Raw genomic sequence first — 24,844 nt, forward strand, 5'->3', positions numbered from 1 at the left:
TTTCATTTGCATGATTGAAGCTATTTCATGTAATAAAAACATATTTGAAACAACATTTCATGGATAGAACATAATGCATACCATAGAGGGTTAAGCACCTTTAACAAAACTGATATTTATCAAAACCACATAAATCGGCAACATGATAAACTACTAGATTAAAAGTCTTTTAAAAGTAAGTAGTATTTCTTGTTTATTTGTAAATGTAATAAACAGACAAACTTGTACATTTCAAGGATTTTCTCCTTGTCGCTGCCTAATAATATGCAGAAAAAGATACTCAGGCATCTTAATACAAAGTAAATATTTACAGATAGCATTTTAATGACTTATTTATTTTCGAACAATGACATTACATTTGTTTTTAAAGGTTCCGTTTTGTTAAATTATTTAATTTAACATGTTGTCTGTATACTATCATGCTTAATTACTATCTTAAGCATTATAAATGAATCTGTATAAATGGCCTTTGTATTTTATTAAGGGCGTCTCTCCCTACAGGATCATCACTTTGATTTGAGGGTTCTTGGCAGCCCTGCTGTAAAGCACCCCTGCTGAGAAGCAAGCTTGGAAGAGGAGGTTTTGTTTTCGCTGTCCAAGGTTCTGAAATTGACTGAGCGCCACAATACTTTTTCTAAAAATACAGTAAGTCATTATCAAATGTTTGAATTAAGGCACGAAAATGTTCCAGGCAATGGGTTTCCTGTAACCAAATCAATATCCTGACTGCATGAAGTATAGCTATCACAGCTGGCTGACTGACGAGAATACCAGCATCGCGTGCATACTCCTTTAAGATGATGTAATTTTTGATAACCCATTATGTTTTTTTTTTTTTCCCGCCCGCTGAGGCAACAACAGCTGAGGCGGTTATTTTCCCGCGCCACAGCCCTGCTCGCGAGCGCACAGAGAGTGATGCTGCATCATCTTCACTCCTAAATCCCTCCAACATGCAAAACCCTGGATTATTTCAGAGGATCACTCACTGGATTTTCTTCTAAATAGCTGGGATTACTAACCAACAATTGTAGCAACGAAATTTGACTGTTTTTAATCATTTCCTTTAAAAAACTATCAATTCTAGGTCTATTTGGTCGTCAAAAGTTCCGCTTCTGAACTTGTATGGAACTTTAGAACTGCCAAACAGAAAACAAAATATATAGTTTTATTCTATAATGCTTGTGCCGAATTTAAACAGCAGCCTCCGTTTGCATACAAATGTACTCTTTTTTTTCAGGCGAAGAAACAAGCGCCCCTGTCTATCGCCGTGTCCATACGCTGCTGAGCAACCGTCACTCTCTGGTGTGCGCGTGTAGTTCCTCCTCGGATATTCACCGTACTTTCGATCTTTTGTGGAGAAGACGTGGATTTCTAAAATAACGTAACTGTAAGGTACCTGCTCCAATTAGTTGAAATGCTATTTTTATTGCCATTTAATGTGCATGGTCCATCGTCTGTATTCACTAAACCGTTTCCTGAGCTGTAGAGCGAACTTTGCCGCCTTTTTTTCCGGATATTTTTTTCACCCATGACTGAAACAATGGCGTTAAGTGGAAACTCTCGAGCTAAAGACAACAGTTTTCCAGATGTTATTGAACTAAACGTCGGGGGGCAAGTGTATTATACCCGTCACGTCACATTAATCAGCAATCCTGGCTCCCTTTTGGGGAAAATATTCTCTCCTAAAAATAACGCATCGAATGATCTTGCCAGGGACCCCAAAGGTCGTTATTTCATCGACCGGGATGGGTTTTTGTTCAGATATGTGTTAGACTACCTCAGAGACAAGCAAGTTGTCCTCCCTGACCACTTCCCTGAGAAGGGGAGGCTGAGGAAAGAAGCAGAGTACTTTCAATTGCCTGATTTGGTTAAACTCTTAACCCCGGACGACTTGAAGCCCAGTCCCGACGAATACATCCACAGTGATTACGAGGATGGGTCTCAAGGAAGCGACCAGAGGATGTGTCCTCCGCCGTCGCTCGTTCCCGCCGACAGAAAAAGCGGGTTCATAACCGTCGGATATCGCGGATCTTGTACGATGGGTAGGGAGAGTCAAACCGATGCCAAATTCCGGAGGGTGCCACGGATTATGATATGTGGGAGGATCGCGCTGGCCAAAGAAGTTTTTGGCGAGACCTTAAATGAGAGCAGGGACCCAGATAGGACCCCTGACAGGTACACGTCCCGCTTTTACCTCAAGTTCAAGCACCTGGAGCGCTCTTTCGACATGCTCTCGGAGTGTGGTTTCCAGATGGTCGCGTGCAACTCGTCAGTGACGGCCTCGTTCGTCAACCAGCATACTGACGACAAGATATGGTCAAGTTACACTGAGTACGTCTTTTACCGTAAGTTTCCTTTCTAAAGTTTTGCATTTCGCATGCTTTGCCACTTTTGCTGAACGTAATCTTGTAAGGTTACCTGCTTTGTAGGTGCACTGAGGTTTCCTTGAATTGCCACTAGACGGCGCACTCGGTTTATACTTTTTTTCTGCCTCCTCCTCCACTCGAGGTCTCAAAGGGACAAATAGTATTGCTACTTTTTCAAGAGATACTACTTATTTCAATACTGACTACCTTCCATCTCCTAGTCAGTGTTGCATTTTTTTTTGCCATTCACATATAGCCTACCTACTTCAGTTTTACTAGCAATTCCTTAGATAATAGTACTTTTTTATTCTAGTAGTTTTTAATATCTACTGGAGATTTATAAGTTAACAGTAAAAATTGGTATACTTACTAATGTCTAATGAACAGTTACTTGATTCTGTTCCATACTAGGAAAACTAGAATAGATACTATCTGTTTGAATAGTTGGAGAAAACTAAAGAATAAGTAGTTGAACTGGAATTAGCACCAGCTGGAGTACGTACTACTAGTAAGTGAGTAGTTGATACTCGAATCACGGATCCCCATAAAATTCATAGCAAAGGAATAAGTGACCAGTTTGACAGATTGATATAGGAATAAGTATCTAATAGATAAATGCTAGGTGATTTTGAAATGTGACTGTAAATTAAAAATGTGATTTTAATTTACAACCCATTCTAGGTTAGTTTTAACCCAGCAATAAAGTAATTTCAAACAATAGCTGATTTAAAAAGCAGCCCAGCATGTTGGGTCGGACATTTAACTCAACACAGCACTGGGTTCGACCCTTTTTTGTCCCAGTGCTGGGTTGCCAAAGCGACCCAAACACGGCGTCTAATTCTAATTGTTGCTCACTTGATACAGCAGTTTTTATCAAGACACAACACACAATTGTGTTATTTTTTCCTGTACATATTCTGATGTATCCAGAAACTGAAAGCCTTTATGTAAGACCCTTACCTGGTAAGTAATTTCTCTAAAAGAGAGACCCCTTCCCCCACCCGAATGTCTATCTCTGTGAGCATCTCAATGGAGTGGCTGAGGATGATGGCTCTCTGTAATAGCTCTCATAACATTTTATGATGTAACAAAACACCACCCACTTCAGACTGGTAGTGGCTAATGTGCTGTCGAACCAGCAGTGGCCATGCCACAAGGCAAAATGGAGGAAGCACATAATGGACTTTATACTGAGCCCATTAAAGAGATTGCAGCTGGCATATTATAAAGCTTTACAGATTCTCACAAGACAGTCATTTAAATTGATATTTTTAACATTTTACAGCCTTGTTATCTTACACGGAAATGTAACATCAGTCTTGGTGGACATTGTCATAAATACAACCACAAAACTACTAGATTTTTTTTTTTTTTTTTTACTTTTTACAAATGCATGAAACATCCTACGGTATGCAAGCTATTGAATATTATGCTTACACCCTAAAAATGTTAAAAACAACCCATTTTGGCAACCCAGTGCTGGGTCAAAAAAGGGTCAAATCCAATGCTGAGTTGAGTTAAATGTTTGACCCAACATGCTGGGCTGCTTTTTAAATCAACTGTTGTTTGAAATTACTATAACGCTGGGTTAAAACTAACCTAGAATGGGCTATAAATTAAAATCACTTTAAAAAATGTGTTCACTTATGAATGAAAATTTCCTGATAATTTACTCACCCCCATGTCATCCAAGATGTTCATGTCTTTCTTTCTTCATTCGAAAAGAAATTAAGGTTTTTGATGAAAACATTCCAGGATTATTCTCCTTAGTGGACTTCAATAGTCTCCAAACGGTTGAAGGTCAGAATTACAGTTTCAGTGCAGCTTCAAAGGGATTTAAATGATACCAGACGAGGAATAAGGGTCTTATCTAGCAAAACGATCGGTCATTTACTAAAAGCAAAACTGTATATGCTTTATAAACACAAATTATAGCCTTGCAAGTGCTTCTGCTTTCCGCATTCTTCAAAACGCTTACGCTGAATGTCCTACGCCTTCTCTATTCTACTTACGGAAAAAACGGAACTGGTGCCCTGTTCGTTCTGTAAGTTGAATAGGGAAGGCGTAGGACACACAACGTAAGCTTTTTGAAGAATGCGGAAAGCATTCGCACTTGCAAGGCGATCATTTGTGTTTAGGAGAATAATCCTAGAATGTTTTCATCAAAAACCTTAATTTCTTTTCGACTGAAGAAAGAAAGACATGAACATCATGGATGACATGGAGGTGAGTAAATTATCAGGAAAATTTTATTTGAAAGTGGACTAATCCTTTAACACAAGCAGAATGACTACAGTAACAACACTGGCAATCGTAATAATCCAACAGTGAATTTACTGATAAGAAAGAACATCTAAAAATGGAAAAGTAAAAACAATTTGTACATGTGTATGTAAGTGAGAAAAAATGCAGAAAAGAAAGGCAAATTAACAGTTATACAGCTTATACAGTTAAACGAAGTTGCTTTTTAAAAGTTAAATTAACATTATTGAATAAATACTGAATAACTTGTGTTTTAAACAAACTTTGCTAGAACAAAGCAGACAAACACCTATAGAGGTGCAAGTTGAGGGAAAAAACGAGTTGAAGGGTCCCACTTTATATTAGGTGGCCTTAACTACTATGTACTTACATCAAAAAATAAGTACAATGTACTTATTGGATTCATATTGAATTGCAAAACACTTTTGCTGCTATTGAGGTGGGATACGGGTAAGGTTAGGGAAAGCTATGGGTAGGTTTAAGGGTAGGGGTAAGGTGCAAAGGATGGGTCAACAGTATAATTATAAATGTAATTACAGAAATTAATTACAGATGTAATTACATGCAGGTGTTTTCAAAATATAAGTACAATGTAAAAACATGTATGTACACAATAAGTGCATTGTACCAAATTATGAATTTAAATGTAAGTATATAGTAGTTAAGGCCAATTAATATAAAGTGGGACCGTTGAAGGAGAACAACTGCTCACTCTCTTAAGCATAGGCTATTTATTTACCAACATTTCAGGATTTTAGCCTTTGTCAAAAGGCTTTGACGAAGGCTACTAGCCAAAACGTTGGTAAATAAATAGCCTATGCTTAAGAGAGTGAGCAGTTGCTCGCCTTCAATCAATTAAAACAAACTTTGACCAGTTATTTTTGGTTTATCTTTCTTCCGCCCAACAAAAATAATCCCACTACGGCCAAAGCCTCAGGCTTTGAGTGCCACCAAGACTGAAAGCCTGTAATAATCACTGACAGTCTGGAATAAACTGTGTGTTATAGCCAATCAACAGGATTTTAATTCCTCCTCTTATGCACCATTATGACTTTTTCAGTTCTTGCTGACCAATCACCACTTGAGTGATTTTGGTGTGTGAGAAAACACCCCAACAAGCAAATCTAGGTTGAAAAGAACACATTAAAATTGTTGGGGATGAAACTAATGCTAAGTTGTTTTGACCCATTTGGATTAAATGTTTGACTCAACATGCTGGGCTATTGTTTAAAAATGACTATACCACTGGGTAAAAATTAACCCACATTTGCAGGGCTCCAGACTGCTACCAAATGGTTGCATTTTGTGACCTTTTTTCCTGCCGGTGTGACTAAATTTTGTTAGAGTTTGCACTGGTGCCACCACCACGTTGCCCAACTGATAGGAGCTGCCATTTGCATATGAGAAACATTAAACTTCAAATGAAACTAAAGTAGAACGAAACTGCGCTACTTATTTGAGCTGCACAGTGTGGACTGTTTATAAGCTCAGACCAATAATACACAAAGGAGCGTAAGCTCAGAACAGGTTTACTCACGGGCCCATCTCAATCACGTGACATTGTTACTACACAACATTGAGAGGTCCAGTGAGAAAGCGTTTGAATTCACTGCAGTATTAATAACATTGCTGCAATATCTAGTGAAAAGCATTCAAATTCGGCACAGCATTTTCTGTTATAGATATCAGATAAAACAGCGCTTGACATGGAAACCAGGTGAAACGTTGTGCCATAAAGTTACTGAAGGCCTTTCAGTCCACAAATCACCAACATTCATGATGGATTTAATGTAATAACACTAAATGTAATCATGGTATTGTGGCAGAAATAATCTAATATTTTTATATTATTCATTTTAGGGTTCAGTGACAACCTTTAGAGAGCACTTTTCAAGGACTTTCAAGTACTTTTTCTAGCGCTTGAAAGCTCTAAATATTATGTTGTTTTTAATGTGATGATCAAAAACATTATTTGTTCATCCTTCAAAGACTGTCCCCATTTATAAAACTAAGAATTTCAAGATGTAGGAAAACTAACACTTGGTGGCTAACAAACACTTTGCTTATTGGCCATTTCCGCTCCCTAATATGTCTTTTTCACACATTTTGCTTTTGAATTTACATTTAGACATTATAAAATCACTACTATAAAATATCAAATCATCAAGAAATCAATTTTTGTTAAAGTTTAACACTTTTGTTCTGAAGTAAGAAGTAGGAAAAGTCTCATGGAAATTTTATCTGCATATCAACTCAAGCTCAGGGCTTTACTGTCAAATGTGCATTTCCAAGAAATAAATATGTAATATTATTGCACTTATTTATGCAAAACAATAGTAATTTCATAATTAAATTACCTTTATGATTAAAAATCCCAATCAACCGGTGTTCCTGCTCTCAAATGTTAGTCTGGAGCCCTGATTTGGTGTGGGAAATTAAAATAACACGCATAATGACTAAAGTAATAACACTGGCAACAATTAGTTTTGTTCAATAACAAAACAAAACAAAAACAGGTGTCCTATTAATTAATTAAAATAAATGATGATACACAAATGTTTTAATATATCAAACATGTTTATTTGTCCACTTTCCTTGTATATATGAATTACAAAATATGAAATGTATTCTTTTTATAATGCAGTTGTACTTTTTCTAAACAAACTCTTAACTAATTTAGATCTACTGTAGAGTATATTCAAGTCTGAACCTTCACTCCCCACATTTCTCACAGAACATGTGAAAATGATCTTTTCAGACAGAGACAAAACATTCCACATAAGATTCACACCTTTCTAAGCATAACTTTTGGGCAGAGATTGCACCTCTTCCTTTTTTTGGGCCTTCAGCTGTCCATTCCTGTAGCCTTTCTCTACTCATCTACTGCGTCTGAAATCACATACACTGTCTGAGTAGGTTCAACATTTGATGAAGAACTTTATGACTGTTACAAAAGTATGCATGTGTATAGTATGAATATTATCAAGCATGAATGTGTGTAGTATGAATGTACTAGATCCGCCACCATGTTACCATTTTCTTGAGCTATAGAGTGAGTTGAGTTGTTTCTTTGCCATTCCCAACTCCTCTCCCATGGTCTATGGATCGTAAAGTGTCCATTGGATGTGAACTTCAGAATCGTGGCAGAAGTAGTAAGTTGTCCGGATACTTTTTTCCCCCTACTGTTTTATAGAGACATACTACTCATTTCACATACTGCTTTTCAACTACCATATAGTATAGAGATTCAGACAGGGGATTGGTGTCTGAAAAAAATTCTTGTGTTTCCAAATGTATCCAAAAATACTGTGAGTCAAAATTCCATAGTAAATGAATACGTGTCAATTTGACCACATTTTTGAGGTAGTGATACAAATCCCCCCCCATCCTATGACCAAGAAATAGTCCTATTTTTGTTGTTGCATTTATACATTTACAATACATGTGCCATACATGTTATCTTTTCAAATCCAGCATCAAATGTATACGTTAAAATATTATGAAAGAAACAGAATCCTCTAACTAATGCAATATTTAATGGTTCTAGAATCACAGTATTAATATCATCCCTTACATTAATCATCCACCAACCAAAGTTTGTGAAAAAGGCATGCAACAGAAAGGAGTTTAGAAAGTTTCAGTAAATGATTTCAGAGTCGATATCAAGCCTCCGACAGAACTCAGCATGCCTGTTGAATTTGCTTTGCCTCTGGATCGCACCAGTTGCTTTTTATAGGCTTTGCTGCTCTGACGCAAAGTCTACCCAGAGTGCAGTCCCTTGAAGGCAAATTTATTTACCAATTTGTTGCATGGTTAGAATGATTGACAGTCAATCATTGGCTGTTACAGGTCGAGGACTTTCTGCAGTCTGCCCACTATGCTGTAAACCACATCATAGGCTTTTGCAGTGACAATGTCACCTCTTCCCACCCACCAAAAACAAGGTTCATCACCCTAGCTTGACATTAGCATCAACACAACATTTGGAAACATTTACAGATAAATCATTCCAGTAAAGGTGTCTTACATTACTGACATGGGTAACACTTTAGAATACTGATCCTTCATTAATGAATAACTACACAGGAACAAATGAGTAATGCATTATTAAGACTCTAGTAACTACTATTAACTAACAAGTAACTCTGATGATGAATTAAAGGAATAGTGCTCAGTTGAAGGTGGTAGTTCACTATTAACTAATCAGTAACTGACTGTTTTTTTTTTCATTGCCAGAGAACAAAAAGTACTATATACAAGTTCGTAATTCAATGTGAATAATGAATAATGTATAATTCAATTCTAAAGTAATAGGCCTTGGTAACCCACTAGTAATGAATGAAGTATTACCAATACTAGTGATGCACCGAAATGAAAATTCTGGGCCGAAACCGAAACGAAAATTTAGGATGCACTTGGCCGAAAACCGAAACTGAATGCCGAAAATGGCTTCTTTTAAAACGTATTGCTTAATTTTTAATGGATCTGAAATGAAAAATCACAAACCAATAGAATAATCATCAAATTTCCAGTTGTTACATAACAAAACCTAAAATATTTTTTAACAATTAAATAAAAAAAATTTTCTTATGAATAATAGATTAACATTTGTGGGGGGAAAAACAATCCACAATGTTATACTTTGTATTCTGTTGCTGCATGTAAACAATTAACAATGTTGTTTTGCGGTACTCCTCATGTTCATTGGATGTCGTGTTTTCAGGTGGTGTATCAAACCTGTTGTCGAAAAGTTCTTTGGCACGTACCCCTCGTGAGACTTTTGCAGAACAAACGTTACATATTGCAAGTTTGAGTGAAACTTTAAAATCTTCCATACCGCTGACACCGGCTTAGGGAGTGACCTGCGCTAGCGCACAGATGGGAGGGGCGCGGTTCACATTCATTTTCGGTTGACATTTTCGGCTGGATTTTTGTAATCGATAATGCCATTCTTCGGCCGAAATTTTCGGCGACCGAAATTTCGGTGCACCCTACCAAATACTTTTTTTGGATCAGTATTCTAAAGTGAAAAGCATGATAACTCTGTAGTAACTACTGTAGTCATTGTAAACTTTTGAGGTTTTTGTAAAGTATTGGATAGTAATAACTCAAGAGTTACTATATAACTCTAAAGTAACTACTTCTTTTTTGGATCAGTATTCTAAAGTGAAGATCATAGTAACCCACTAGTAATTACTTAAGTGTTACCAAATTATATTAAGGAATTACTGTACAAAAACATACAAAAACATCAAAAGTTTACAAAGACTTCAGTAGTTATAAAGAGTTATCATGTTTTTCACTTTAGAATACTGATCCAACTATTAGTACTTGATGACATCCACTTCTGAGAATTACTTAATTATACATTATGCATCATTCATGTTAATTATGAACCTGTATATAGTAGTTCTTAGTAGTTCGCTTAGAGGTATGAAAAAAACAGTAGTTACTGATTAGCTAATAGTGAACTACCACTACAACTGAGCACTATTACTTACTAATTCATTCATCAGAGTTTATTGTTAGTTAATAGTAGTTACTAGAGTGTTAATAATGCATTATTCATTTGTTCCTGTGTAGTTATTCATTAATGAAGGACCAGTATTCTAAAGTGTTACCCATTACATTTATTCTTCTGTATGTATTGTTTAAGCTATGAAGTGTTTTAAATAATTTTTACAGTAGGGGTCATGGCGACAAAGTTGTAAAATTGATGCAAATTTACACAGAAAAGATTACTAAGCAGTTTGTTCCACACTAAAACCATGTTAAAATGCTTGTTGTTTATGTCTTGTTGCTATATTTTTGAAACAGTAAGTATTTTAACGTGTAGCTAAAGATAGGCCCTATTCACTACTATTGAAAGCGCCTCACTGTAACCCAGATTTTTACTTTTTAAAACAACTACTATTTAAATGTTAATTTAATATATAAAATATATCCATCCATCCATCTACTTTCCAAACCACTGATCCTATGCAGGGTCATGGGATAGAGTTATCCTAGCATCTCAGGTTGTAGGCAGGGAAACAAACTGGAAGAATCCATCGCAGGACTAATATATAATAATATGAATTCAGTGTATAATAGTAGATGTAGTAGATGTATTTTATTTCATTTAGAAATTGCTGAATTCCCTAGCATTCCCACAAATGTACATACAGTAGAGATTTAACAATTGGTGTATACATATAGATGTTAAGTAGTGAATGAAGCAATAGATGGGATTGGTTGGGGGAAAAAACGGACAGGGTTAGTGGAGTGGTGTTGTCCTGCTTAAACTGATTTGTCTTCCTAGAGAATGAGCCATGACAGTTTTGATGCTCCACTTGTTAGGCGCAGCTGCTTCCCTGCTCAGTCCAGGGGGACTGAACTCTGAATGTAGCATCTGCATTATTCACTGAGACAGAGATTAAATTTGAATGGATTTTTGGAGTTAAAGGGATAGTTCTCTGCAAAATTTTGAGGATTTTTTGTGTTTTCTTTTGTCCATTCAATGAAAGTCATTGGTCACCAAAACAGTTTTGTTACAAAAAAAAAAAAAGTGAGGAGATCTGGGGTGCGTTTCCCTCACAACATCGTAACTCACTGCTTAACTACCATAGTACGATGCAACGTTGAAGAAATCAATTAGCTAGTCACGACTGTTTCCCGAAACGGTATTGTCAAAAATGTGTCTTTCAGCCATGTTGGTGAATGATGTCACGCAGGTGGTGGAGTAATAACTTCTTTTAATGAATCTGTCTGAGATGGAATTAATGCTAGATTTGTTGCTATGAATTACAGATATGGCATCTAAGGGCTAAGGCTGGGTGTCCACCAAAGCATTTTAGCTAGCTGAAAACACTAGGCGCTCTGCTGAAAATGCCTATCTGTGAGGTGCAGGCAGCGCACCATTTTTTTTTAAGTTGAGATGCTTTGCTGCTATGATACGGAATATCCGTGGCACTGTTACTTCGCAGGAAATTTGTTTCAGACTAAAAATTTTGACACAATGTAGAGTACTTGCTATGGAATTTCTCACCCGTTTTGTTCCGTTCTCTGCTTGTTAATGTCGTTGTACAGCAAGAATGTTGTGACAGTTGGTCGGTGTTGTATTTGTCCCACCCCTCCTCCACTTTGATTGGACGACTGGCTAAAAAGTGACAGTGATGAGCGCAGCGTTTTACTCAAAGTTGAACATTCTTCAACTCGAGGCGACTGGTAAAAAACACCGAGCACTCAGCGCTAGAGCGTGAAAAAGACACCCAGCGCCTCGTTACGCTCCTGCCGTTAAAAAAATGCGGCACTCCCATTGAAAACAATTGGAAAAGTACGCTAGCCGCTGTATTCTCATTTTTATCTGTTATTTTGCTTTATTTCCAGATTCAATCATCGGCTCATTCTTACGTACTAGAGCAGGTTCACACATGCACACTCTTTAAAAATGTCGCTTGACAAACTAAAAGACGGAAATTACATTTGTATAAAGATATAGATTGTACTGAATGTCAATTTGCTTATTTTGCTCAAGATAAGAATTTGAACTATGCCTCAAACCACAGCTCGAGAGCTGTCATTCCAACCACACAACTTTGCGCGACTGTTTGCGAAGGTTCGTTGGAACTATGGCAACTATCTGTTGAAACACAGATGCTGCGTCCCAATTCACCTACTTATACTACTCCCTAAAAGTATGTACTCTTTCTGTGAACAAAAAAGTACTTACTTTTGAGTGTGTAGCAACAGAGTAGACAAGCTTTGGGACATACTATCACGTCATACAGTTGTGTCTTTGCTCTCTGTTGCATCCTGTCACCGTGAACTGGCCTGTCAATCATGTTACGTCTTCCACATTTCATTTAGCTAATTTCCTACCATATCGGAGAGAAATGCAGTACCACGTTGATCTGCAGTCATGGGTCTTTCATGTGGAGAACTCTTCTCATATTAATGCATAATGATGCATTTAAAAGTTAATGGCCAATCGGATATTTATAAAAGGCCAAATTGGTATTTGCAGATAAAATATAACACGGATAACATTAAATAAATATTTTCTATCAGGTTGAACCGATTATTAGTCACTCAAACCTCTCAGTGTCAGTCGCACGGTCGTCTTTGTAGTTCTGAACTGATTCCTCGTCCACCGCGCAATGGGTTGTGGGCAATATTAGTCTTTACAGTGTGCACGGATCCACACTTCGAAAATCTACCGGAAATAGTAGACCATCCGGGGACTTTTGGCATACTATTTTCAGCATACTATGCTTTGGGACACACTTATTTTAATCTCACATTCTATTTAGGATGGATAGTATAGACATTGGGATGCAGGGAGTCTCTTTGAACTATGCTGATAATGATGGAACTCTGAGCCATAGTTGGCAAATTATGCTTTCAGGAAACACACCCCAGCGTAGCAGATTTTGGCAATGAGAGAAGAAACAAAGGCAACAAGGATCTAGCAAAGAGACAGAAGCTTGTTATTTTAGGACAGTACCCCAGCAATACACATTTTGGATGTCTCCCTAATCAAACACACATGATTCAACTCATCAGCTCGTTAGTAAAGACATGGGCATGCATTTCATCGAACATTTGGGGGAGACAATAAACAATATTTATCAAGAGCAATTTTTGAAGGGGACAGAAATAATACAGCCAAAATTATACTTATAAGGATATGTGTAACACAAAACGCTAGTTGTTTAAATATGAGTTAGGTTCATAGATTCCCAATGCGGTCATATTATAATTATTAAATTATCTTGTGTTCTCCACATAGTATTTTAGTTTTCGTCTGGGACAGAGGATGTCTTTTACTATCAATGTGAAGCTGCTTTGACACAATCTACATTGTAAAAAGCGCTATATAAATAAAGGTGACTTGACTTGACTTAAATATTCAACTGTAGCAAGCCCACTGATCTGCCACTTAACATCATATTGAGCAAAACCCACCACAACGGTAGATCTACAATATTAGCCTAATATCAGTTCACACAGTTCAGAACCACTGCTTTAGTGTAACTGTACTCACTTATGGTTGGCCCACACTAAAAGATTTTTAAAATCTTATCAGATTTTCAAAATGTGAGAGACCACAAACATGTGTCATGCATATACAAATCATTGTATGTTTTCGTACAAATTACTGTACATTGTACCAATTCATATGAAATTGCCCTCTTGTAAAATTCTTGTTTTCTCATACGATCCTACTGGATATTTCTGAATTCTGACTGTGTGGTATTTTATTTTTGCATTATGTTTTGATAAAAATAAAGAAAAACATCTCATTAAAATAAATTGAATAGAAAAGCTAATCTTTTATCTTTTCTTTCAAAAAAGCAGCAAAGCAGTGACATTATTTTTTTTTTTTTTACATTTTGAATATTTGTATATATATATATATATATATATATATATATATATATTTGAATATAGTTGTATTTTAATTGCAAAATTAAAGGGATAGTTCACCCAAAAATGAAAATTTGATGTTTATCTGCTTACCCCCAGCGCATCCAAGATGTAGGTGACTTTGTTTCTTCAGTAGAACACAAATGATGATTTTTAACTCCAACCGTTGCCGTCTGTCAGTCAAATAATGCTAGTGGATGGGAACTTCTACTATAAGAGTAAATAAAACTTGCATAGACAAGTCCAAATTAAACCCTGCGGCTCGTGACGACACATTGATGTCCTAAGACACGAAATGATCGGTTTGTGCGATAAACCGAACAGTATTTATATCATTTTTTAACTCTAATACACCACTATGTCCAACTGCATTCAGCACTCGCTTAGTGAGGTCTGATCGCGCTCTGACAACGGCAGTGATGTCTCGCACATATACTTCAATGAGAGCAAGACATCACTTCCGCTGTCAGAGCGCGATCGGACCTTACTAATGAGTGCTGAACGCGGTTGGACATGGTGTTTTAGAGGTAAAAAATGATATAAATACTGTTAGGTTTATCACACAAAACGATCGTTTCGTGTCTTAAATGTGTCGTCACGAGCCGCGGGTTTAATTTGACTTTCTATGCAAGTTTTATTTATCTTATAGTAGAAGTTCCCATCCACATTATTGATTGAAACGGCCGGTTGGAGTTAAAAATCATCATTTGTGTTACTGAAGAAACAGAGTCACCTACATCTTGTGCGCTGGGGGTAGCAGATAAACATCAAATTTTCATTTTTGGGTGAACTATCTCTTTAAAATAATGTGATGTGCAACCAACTTAAGAAACAATAAGAAACAATAGGTCTCTTAAAATTGATTATTTGAAAGGCTAGTTCGGGCTGTGGAATGTAATGTGGTGTGACTCCCTACACACGTAATGATGTTTATGAATAATTCATTCAAAATAAATAATTAAAGATAGTTAAAGAAAACTAACATGTCATGGTGCAAGGAAATATTTTTAGTTGATGCATGGTATAAAAGTTTTTCAAAAACATTTTGGATACAGGGGTTACAATTTTAAGAGGTGGCATGTGCATTTTAAAGAAATGATCAGTAAACGATCTTTACTTGAGGTATTCATGATTTAACATAATCATACTGTTAAGACTTGATGTGTAATATACCTTGAAATCAAAGATGAGCCTGACAGAAATTTCATCCTCTTTCAGTTCTCCATGTCTGGTCACCTGCAATTAGACAAATGTTGGGAGAATTACAAAGTGCAGAAAATACAATATGGCTTAATCCCATTTGGGAATTCTCTCATATAGTACAACCATACTTCACTGTGCTTTGATGCATATTTCAGAAAAGCATGTTTTAAAGCTGGCCCGTTACCCTTCCACTTTTGTAACTGCTTTGTCAGAATCTTTTGAACTCTTAGAACTCTTTGATTTTTATTTGAAAACAGTATATTGCTGACATTTGTGCCACAGTGAGGGTGCAGTAATGTCAACCTCCCAAGCTGCATTCTGATTTTTATAATACTGCCCCATTCTTGCTAACATGAAGGTCAAACTCGAAAAGTTCTTGACAGTATTTACTGCAGGTCCTCCAGCTGGTGTAAGGCCTTTGAGTCTTCAAATCCCGGCCCATCAAAGTCCGGTCTGTCATGTCTCTTATTAGGCTTCTGGAAAGTGTTCTTAATTTGATAAACAGCATTGATTAACCTGCCTTGGAGTCAGTGAGATAACAGTAAAGTCTGTCTCCATCACCCATTAAGTAGAGGTCTGTGGCTTAATATTCATGACAGCATGCTAGGGCCCGTGTGATGTGGCAAACAAGCGCCAACAATTATCAAAATCCATCACCCCTGAATCTCATTTCATCCAATTAGGTGAAGTTCTGGCCTGATATGTCTGGGCCAAGCTGCTGCTTAATCGTTTGGCTCATCTTTTATGGACCTGTTCACTTTGTGTGTTTTTACTGATCAGATATCTGATTTGTTAAATTTGTTCCATTTACACTTGGCCACATAAATGTGCCTCCGCAAAACTAATGTAAATCCGAACTTCAATTCCTGCTCTATATGCAAATTTTAATTATCATCAGCTTCATTTTAAGATCAAAGGCCGCAATAGGAGAGAGAGAGAGAGGCATCAGCACTGGTAACATCATTTAGTCTCAATACTTTTAATGAAGATGCTCATGTGTTGACTTTCAGTTTCATTTGCGCTTACTGACTACTCATCTCCGGCGATGTGTGTTGTAGTACCGCTGTCATATCTGGCTGTAACGTCATATAGCCTATAACGCTCTCATTTTGGGAGGAGTAAAATTTACAAATGTGGTTTCAACAACCAGATGCATTGACATTTGTCCAGTTTTGTTTGGAATGCGTCTCAAACCACCTCCTGAAGTGCTTTGAGTGATCAGATTTAAAATCTGCCTCGAAATGCATTTACACCTGGTCTTTTCACCAGGGGCATCACTAGCCCATTTTAAGAGGGCTTTAGCCCCCCACCCCCAAATTTCCAAAAAGCCCCCTTAAAAATTGCCAAGTGTACTACAAGTGGTAAATACTAGGGGTGACCCTGAATAGTCGACAATTTGATGCTTCGATAGGAGGAGCCTGATTCAACTTGTCGAATCTTCGCAGAGGTGTTATGAGTAGGGTTGGGTATCGTTTTAATTTTAACTATTCTGATTCCGATTCCGGTTCTGCTTATTGAATCCGGTTCTTATCGATTCTTGATTCCGATTCCAATTTTTTTTTTATGGAGAAAAAAAAAAAGCAAGAATAACTATAGGCTATAACCAGTCGGCTGTAACTGTTTTTGTACCTGAGTGTGAGATGCTGCTATTGCTAAGCTGTATCTGGTGCTTTAGGACTCACGGCTAGGTTAGAGTTCACAGTTTGTTATTTCAAATGTAGGCGTGTTATATCAAATGTTCGTTATTTCAAATGTTCGTTAATTCGCTCAAATGTTTCCAGGCGCGCCTATATGCTTTTCAGAATGCCATCAGCTTCGGCCTTTCCGTAACAACATCAAAAGCTCAGCTGGGTTTTATTTCTCATCTCCATAAATATATCTAGTAAAGCTAATGCAAGGGCTAGAAATCAATGAATCCTTTGCTGATACTTCCTCGTCATCTTGCAGAGCGCAGTTCATGGTTGCATAGCAACGACAGACGCCACGGGAGCGAAAGCGCTGTGGAAAGGAGGAGAAAGAGGCGTGGACACGCTTTCCACGCGTTTTTAGATGCAACATGTGAACGGCCCCAAACACGGTGCATTCCTTCAGATTAATGCCGTGTTGAAGCAAAAGCCAATGCCGATTGTAATGAACTGCATATGTGCGTGATGAGATAAGGTCCTTTTTGCAGGTCCTAGCAGATACAACTGTAAAAAATGCTCACTGCTGTTCACCGTGCGAGAATGACTGAAAAGAAGTCAGGAATCGTTAAACAGAATCGAAATGTACGCATCGTATCGAATACCTGGTTCTTTGCAATTTGGAACCGGTTCTAAAATGGAACCAGTTTTCGATACCCAACCCTAGTTATGAGACGAGATATGGGGGTGCTCAATATTAGATTTTCATAGACCTACCGGTTTTCTCCTAATAAGTTAATATACAGCCTATTATGATAATACTGGAAATAAAAATGTGAAAAGAAAGAAACTTTTAATAAATATTTTTAATGTGCGTGAATAAGTCCAACCAGCCCTGTGACAGATTTAAAGGGCACCTATTATGCAAAATTCACTTTTACATGGTGTTTGACCATAAATGTGTGTTGGCAGTGTGTGAGCAAAACCACCCTAGAATGAGAAAAATCCACCCAGTGTTTTTTTTACAATCTCAATAATTCATAAGCACTGTCTCAGAACGCCCTGTTCTAAGATTGCTCTCACTGTGACATAGAATTGCGCTAAGCCCCACCCACGTGGTTTGATTGACAATCTGGTTTTGGCATAGACCCCGACCTCGGTGATCTGTCAACCATCCTCCATTGTTTCAACGACAGCCGGTAATGTCTCCTAAGAGACATAAGTGTTCTGTTGTGGGATGTAATAATGAACATAGTAGTTTTCACTTACTTCCAACATCAGAGCCACTGAAAACGCAGTGGATGGATTTTATTTACGAAGGAAAGGCGCCACTCAAAATTCCAAAATACGTTTATGTTTGCGCGAATCATTTTTTGACTGACTGTTTTGAGAACGAGGGTCAATTCAAAGCAGGTCTTGCTTCAAAGTTAATCCTAAAGTGTGGATCGTTGCCTACTGTTCGCGATCCAATGTCACCTCCAGAAGAAGTAAGTGTATTTAATGTTTTTTGAGCAAATAGTCATTTCAGTCGATGTCAGCCAGTTCAATAACAAATGCGTCTAAAGTTGTTGTCGTCGTCGTAGAATGTCTGTGTATATAATTTAAACCTTGTTTGTATAGTGTGTATCCACACGTATATATATATATTTTTTAAAGATATTGTATTAAAATCTGTGTATGTTTACTTAGCAAACGTTATCACAGTATTTGTGTTTGTAGTTTCAAAAAATTGCGCGAACGTTATCACAGTGTGTGTGTGTGTGTTGCACATCCATAATTGCAAAGGGGACGCGATTAAAACTCTGTAAGTACATAAATGTATCAAATAACCATTCAGAGACGTCCTGCTCCATTCTCAATTGTGTTTCTTCTGCCGGAGTCTCTTCATCATCTGGGTGTGATTCCGGTTCAAACATGTACGGCTGAATGCCATACAAAACAGCGGGTCTCTCACTCTCAGCCATTCTGCTTCTAACGACTGTTTATTGCCATAGGTATGCAAGTCACGCCCTCATCCAAAGGCAGGGCGGGGATATGCAGCTCATTTACATTTAAGGTGGTACACACCAAAACAGCTCTTTTTAAAACAGGCCCCAAAAATGACATTTTCAAATGGTTATAATAAATTAACTGTGGGGTATTTTGTGCTGAAACTTCACAAATACATTCTGGGGACACCCAAGACCAATATTACATCTTGTAAAAAGGGGCATAATAGGTGCCCTTTAAGTTTCACTTTCCATGCATAAAAAAAACTGCAACTCCAGTTTAGCGTTTATTGTCTCTGCAGTTAAAATGACAAAGGTGACAATTCTGGCTAAAGGCTACTTTCGTTATTTTAATAATTTCTTTAATTTGAATTTATTTATTGATCACTCTGGGTTATCTAATTTAGCTATTTGTGGCTTGTGTTTTGAATATATGTTCCCCCGGCACTTCAGGCATTTTGCACTTGTGACTTGATTATGACTTTTTATTTATTTTTTTTAATTATTTATTAGAACGTTATATTCTGTTCTAATTCAATTCTGTAAATTAATTTTTTTTATTGTTTTTCGGTGCATCGATGTTGCGGTGTAGAGTAAAGCATGCTCGCACAAGCAATTTAGCCGAATTTAATTTGATTTGCCGACGTGTGAAATCTGCGGTGTGGCCTTATCTGCAGTTATTTACATATTTTTTTATGTTTATTGATCCATTTTTTTTCTTCTATATCTTTGTGCGGTGTTCTGTAGATTGTGGCCGTTAATGTTTATCCACATTGCCTTTCATTTCAGTTTAAAATATATAAAAAGTAATTGTCATCACTTGACAGGCAGTTTGGTCGCTTTATTAGAAAGTTGTTTCTCTGTGCTGTGTGTGAAAGAAAACAAAAGTAGTTTTAAGTCGCAGGTATAGGCCTTACTTCATTTTTCGTGTCCCACTCCATCTCGTGCACAGTTGAGAGTGTGAGCCTTCCAAACTATTCCAAAGTAGTCCGATAATCCTTTGGCCTTGAGCACGTTTGTGCGCACTATCTAGTGGACTGCTGTTTTTCAAGCACCTCCCTCCCCCATCACATACATATGATTCGACTATCAGTCGACTATAGGCAATCTGATTCAGATCTGATTCCACTATGTAAATCCATAGTCGGGGACACCCATACTAAATAAATTTTTTTTAATACAGAGATGGTATATTAAAAGCACATTTTGGTTCATATTCATGGTGTCTCAAAATAGCACAGTTGAGTACACTTAGATGTTCATAAGATTATCTTAAGAAGTACTAAATCATTTTTAGGAATTTTTAGTATATTAAGTACAAAATTATAAAAAAAATAGAGCATTTTTTTTTTTTTTTTTATCTGGGGAGACATTGTGACTTTTCTTGCCATACTTCATACTTTAGTGCAATAAAATTGCTTTAAAAAATGTTATAATGTTCATTTTATAATAAATCCAAAAGCAAAACACACAAAAAGAACTTTAAAAGGGAGTGGAAATGGCAAATGAACTAATCAGTGATCCTCTGCAGCCATCTACTGGTTACAGTGTTAATTTTGTGTCATTTTCATGTTAAAAGAGTGTTTGTTTTCCACCAGGTGACAGAAATCCTCCACTAAAGTATGACACATTTTCCATGCTATCCCAATTAATGAAAATGAGAAATGTAGATGTTTTTTTAAAGTTAATTTTACTTCACAAATGTTGAGTTAAAAAATAATAGTGTTGGAAACATTACACATATATATATATATATATATAACATTACATATATATATATATATATATATATATATATATATATATATATATATATATATATTTTTTTTTTTATAATAATACCCTTATTGGGGGCTGAACCCCCCTAATATTGAAATCCTAATATCTCTCCTATTGTCCACAATTGGATAGCTATCCATTCCACACCTCAATATGTCCAACATATACACATTTATACCTGCTACACAGTATGCAAAGGCAGTCTGTCAAATTAATAGGATGTCTAAATATTCAGCATATATGATAGAGTGGGTGAATTATACCCATATGACACATTGCATCTGCCGAGATACTGTGTGTGCAATTAGCTATCCCATGAGACCACAAGAGTTGAAGAGCCTTCAATTTCAAAGAGTTGAAGTAATGAAAATCACAGGGCTTGAATTTCGGCGTGGAATTGTGTATTGCACATAATTTTACTCTTTCCCACAAGATCCACTCTTAATCCACACAGATCAACTGATCAAGTCAATAATTTGAATTTTTCTCTCAGACTGTAATTTCACAAATAGTGCAAGTGAATCAGCGCTCTACAGCATCTCCTCTTTCTCTTTTTAAAACGACTTGCAAAAATGGCTTCAGATCATGGCACACAAGCTTCTGAATGGCGCATAAGTCTGAACTAGCGAGTTTAGGTACTTTGGTGCAGAGCCAGTAGTTGTCATGTAGGCAAACATCAATGCCTTGAATTTGATGCGAGCGGCTATCGGCAGCCAGTGCAAACTGATGAAGAGAGGTGTCATGTGCGCTCTTTTCGGCTCATTGAAGACCACTCTTGCCACAGCATTCTGGATTAGTTGCAGAGGCATGATAGTACATGCTGGAAGGCCCGCTAAGAGAACATTACAATAGTCCAGTCTGGATAGAACAAGAGCTTAAACTAGGAGTTTTGTGGCCTGCTCTGATAGGAAGGATCTAATCTTCCTAATGTTATATAACGCACATCTGCAGGACCGGGCCGTTGTAGTAATATGGTCTGTGAAGCTTAACTGATCATCAGTCACAACTCCAAGGTTCCTGGCTGTCGTAGAAGGAGTTATGGTTGACGAACCTAGCTGTATAGAGAAGTTGTGATGAAGCGCTGGGTTGGCTGAGACCACAAGCAGTTCTGTCTTCGCAAGGTTGAGTTGAAGTTGGTGGTCCTTCATCCAGCCAGAGATGTCTGTCAGACAGGCTGAGATGTGTACAGCTACCGTTGGATCATCTGGTTGGAATGAGAAGTAGAGTTGAGTGTCATCAGCATAGCAGTGTTAGGAAATCAATGTTTGTGAATGACAGATCCTAATGATGACATGTAGACGGAGAAGAGAAGTGGTCCAAGCACTGAGCCCTGAGGAACCCCAGTAGCAAGAAGTTGTGACTTAGAAGTGTCTGAAATATTAATACAGTTTAAAAAAAGCAAAAAACAAAAAAACCAAAAAAAAAAAAAAAAAAAAACAAAGCTATGAATCCATTCACATTTAGAAATTAAGACCATTATGAATGAGCTCTTTAGCTTCCCTAAAAAGAGTGAAAATCAGTTTGACCTGTTGGTTGAGGTTTGATGAATAACACTAAAATTTAACTTGACAAACTTTACATTATTTTTAATTTTTAGTTAAAATAAATCAGTTCAATTAAAAAGTTTAAAATCAAACCTGCTCCCCTGCTCCATATTGTGTAGGGAAAGCTATTGCACAATGGAAATTATGCCATAAGAGCATCTAGCATCCAAATTGTATGCAAGTTGTATGCAAGTTGTATGCTTTAAATTTCTGAAAGTATCTTCATAACAGTATAAATCCAGGACCTAAATATTGTTTAATGTGACTAAATCAACCTGACTACTGCAACGAAAGTAATCTTCATAGGTTAGATCAAGTAGAAATAGGTATCAATTGCATGTTACTACTTTTTACAGTATATGCCTGAGAATACAAGCAAGTTAAGGCAATTATGCTTCCAATAACAGATTCCAGTGCAGCACCATGACTTTGCTAACTATTCTGAATTCTCCCTGTGCTATTTTTGGATGGTTATGTCATTTTATTAGCATTAATACCAGGTGCTTCTGCACAGAGCATTTACAAGTCAAGAATCATAAGTCCTTAAAACTGTCGGATAGATTACGTGGGACTGTTTTACGTTGCTCGTTTTCCTGAGTCCTAGTTTTCCCGAGCTCTGCTGTTTCTTGATTTTCACCCCCATATCCATCCAGACATGTGTCTGCTTCTTATTGAACTGCTTCAGAGAGCCAACTGTTTTCTTAAGCTTGTGAATTCAGAGGAAGTGCTCCTGGCACTGCAGAAACTGTGTTTGCTGCTCAGACAAGGCTTTTTTGCTTAATTCGGTTGCATGGTGTGAATAAAAATAGTGACGGAAAAGAAACGCAATCAAAAGCTGAATTGAATATTTCATTTTTATTTTTATTTATTTATTTTTAATGAAATACAGCATCTTATAGCAAAGATTTTAGGAGCATGAAAGAAATTCCTTACATTCTTGCTGGCTAGAGCATTAAGACAAGCTTTTCTATTGATTTCTGAAGGTCAAATCAGCTTCCTTTTTTTTTTTCTTTTTTTTTTTTCACTCAGTGTACCACTCTGTACTATTCAGAGTATGAATCCGGTGTACTTAAACAGTCAGAAGTCACAATAACAATATCACTAAATGTCATTTTACATATTCTAAAAAAACTGTGAGTGGTACTTACACAGGCAGAATTTGCCACAATGAGTCTAGGGTCTGTAGTTATGCAGTATCTAAGGTGTTCTTTGAGGTTTTAGTGTTCTGGGTGGTTGCTTACTGGCTTAAAGTGTAACTTCACAGATTTTCAACCCGCTATGTATTATTACAATGTCGGTACTGTATGTTAATAAACAGTGTTAACCCTCAGGGGTCTGAGGATTTTTGGGACCCTGGAGAAGTTTTGACATGCCCTGACATTTGTGCTTTTTTCAGTTGTTCATAAACATATTAATGGAAAAAGTGTCATTACACTGTATTCAGCACAAACTAGGCTACAATAATATGTGAGGAACATGTATGTACATGTTTGTGTTTTTGAAGGAATAACGTTTATGCGTGGTTGTTGAAAAAACAAAAAACTTAAGTCACTGAAATAAAGCCAAAAAATATATATTAAATCTTTGTTCACAAGACTTCTGGGTATTTGAGGTTGTAGACTAGAGTTTTTGATTCAAAATGAGGTAAAAATTATGCTGCCTGCTTGTTCATATAAAACAATAGAGAGATTTAAATTTTCTAAAACATCTTTGGTCAAGAAACACAGTATGCGTGGAGGCGTGAATCATCATGAATAATGGGTGATTCTCACCTGAGAAGACAAAAGAATCGCATAAAGAGCTCTAATGACCTGCATAAATAATGAGCTCTTTCAGACAGGTATGCTGTGAAAAACCCTCTGTTGATCATGTCTCAAATCTCATCATGGTGTAAATCAAACATTCACAGCAATACTGTGAAATATTATTACAATTTAAAATAATGGTATTCTATTATATTCTTTAAAATATAATGTATTTCTGTGATGCAAAGTGTCTGAACAATTATGTTACCTCTATGGCATTTCATATAGGCTTTTAGCTTAAAGCATGCACATTTGGAGAAATAATGATGGATTCTCATATGTTTGTCAATTTTCTATACAGAGGAGTAATATTTATTCAGGATTTATTGTCATTACTATGAGCGCTGGATACTGTGTTTTCAATTCATACTTGCAGCCGGAGGGCGCTCTGCCCCTTTTGTCCACAAATGCCTGCTAAAGAAGAATAGGCAATCCAGGAACTAACCGAACTAACAGAGGCCAGAGATCGCTAACTATGGCTATTTGAAACACTTTTCAAGACAATAAATACACGATTGAGACGATGTATGCATGTATTTACTGAATTTGCGTCTGAATAGCGCTCCCTCCATGGGCTGAGTCACAGACTTCTGACATGGCTCTCTTTTCATACAGATTACATAAACACAGAATATTTGTTTTCGATTTGACTTACACGATGTAAAACCTGACATTTCAACGTTTTTTTAGACATAAGTCTAATTTTTTTGTGATTAATATTCACTAAGTTACAGTTAATTTTCTGAGAACTATCAGATTGGACTTCGTTCAGAGGGAGACGAGAGATCACAAAATAGTTTTCTTTATTTTACAAAAAGCACAGCATTTTGTTGTTACTCTGAGTGTACACAAATAAAAGAAGATATT

General features: G+C 36.8%; 1 protein-coding gene across 1 annotated transcript in view; it reads left to right on the plus strand.

Annotated features, from left to right (window-relative positions):
• The first annotated feature begins 380 nt into the window (after positions 1–380).
• The window catches only part of kctd16b (potassium channel tetramerization domain containing 16b), a 114,979-nt gene continuing 90,515 nt past the window's right edge, over positions 381–24,844 (plus strand). Inside the window, exon 1 of the mRNA XM_048166303.1 lies at positions 381–2,345. Coding sequence (XP_048022260.1) covers positions 1,529–2,345 — 817 coding nt within the window. The 5' untranslated portion in view covers positions 381–1,528. The remainder of the gene's footprint in view (positions 2,346–24,844) is intronic.

The sequence above is a fragment of the Megalobrama amblycephala genome, linkage group LG18 (assembly GCF_018812025.1).
Source record: "Megalobrama amblycephala isolate DHTTF-2021 linkage group LG18, ASM1881202v1, whole genome shotgun sequence".
Classification (NCBI taxonomy): Eukaryota; Metazoa; Chordata; class Actinopteri; order Cypriniformes; family Xenocyprididae; genus Megalobrama; species Megalobrama amblycephala.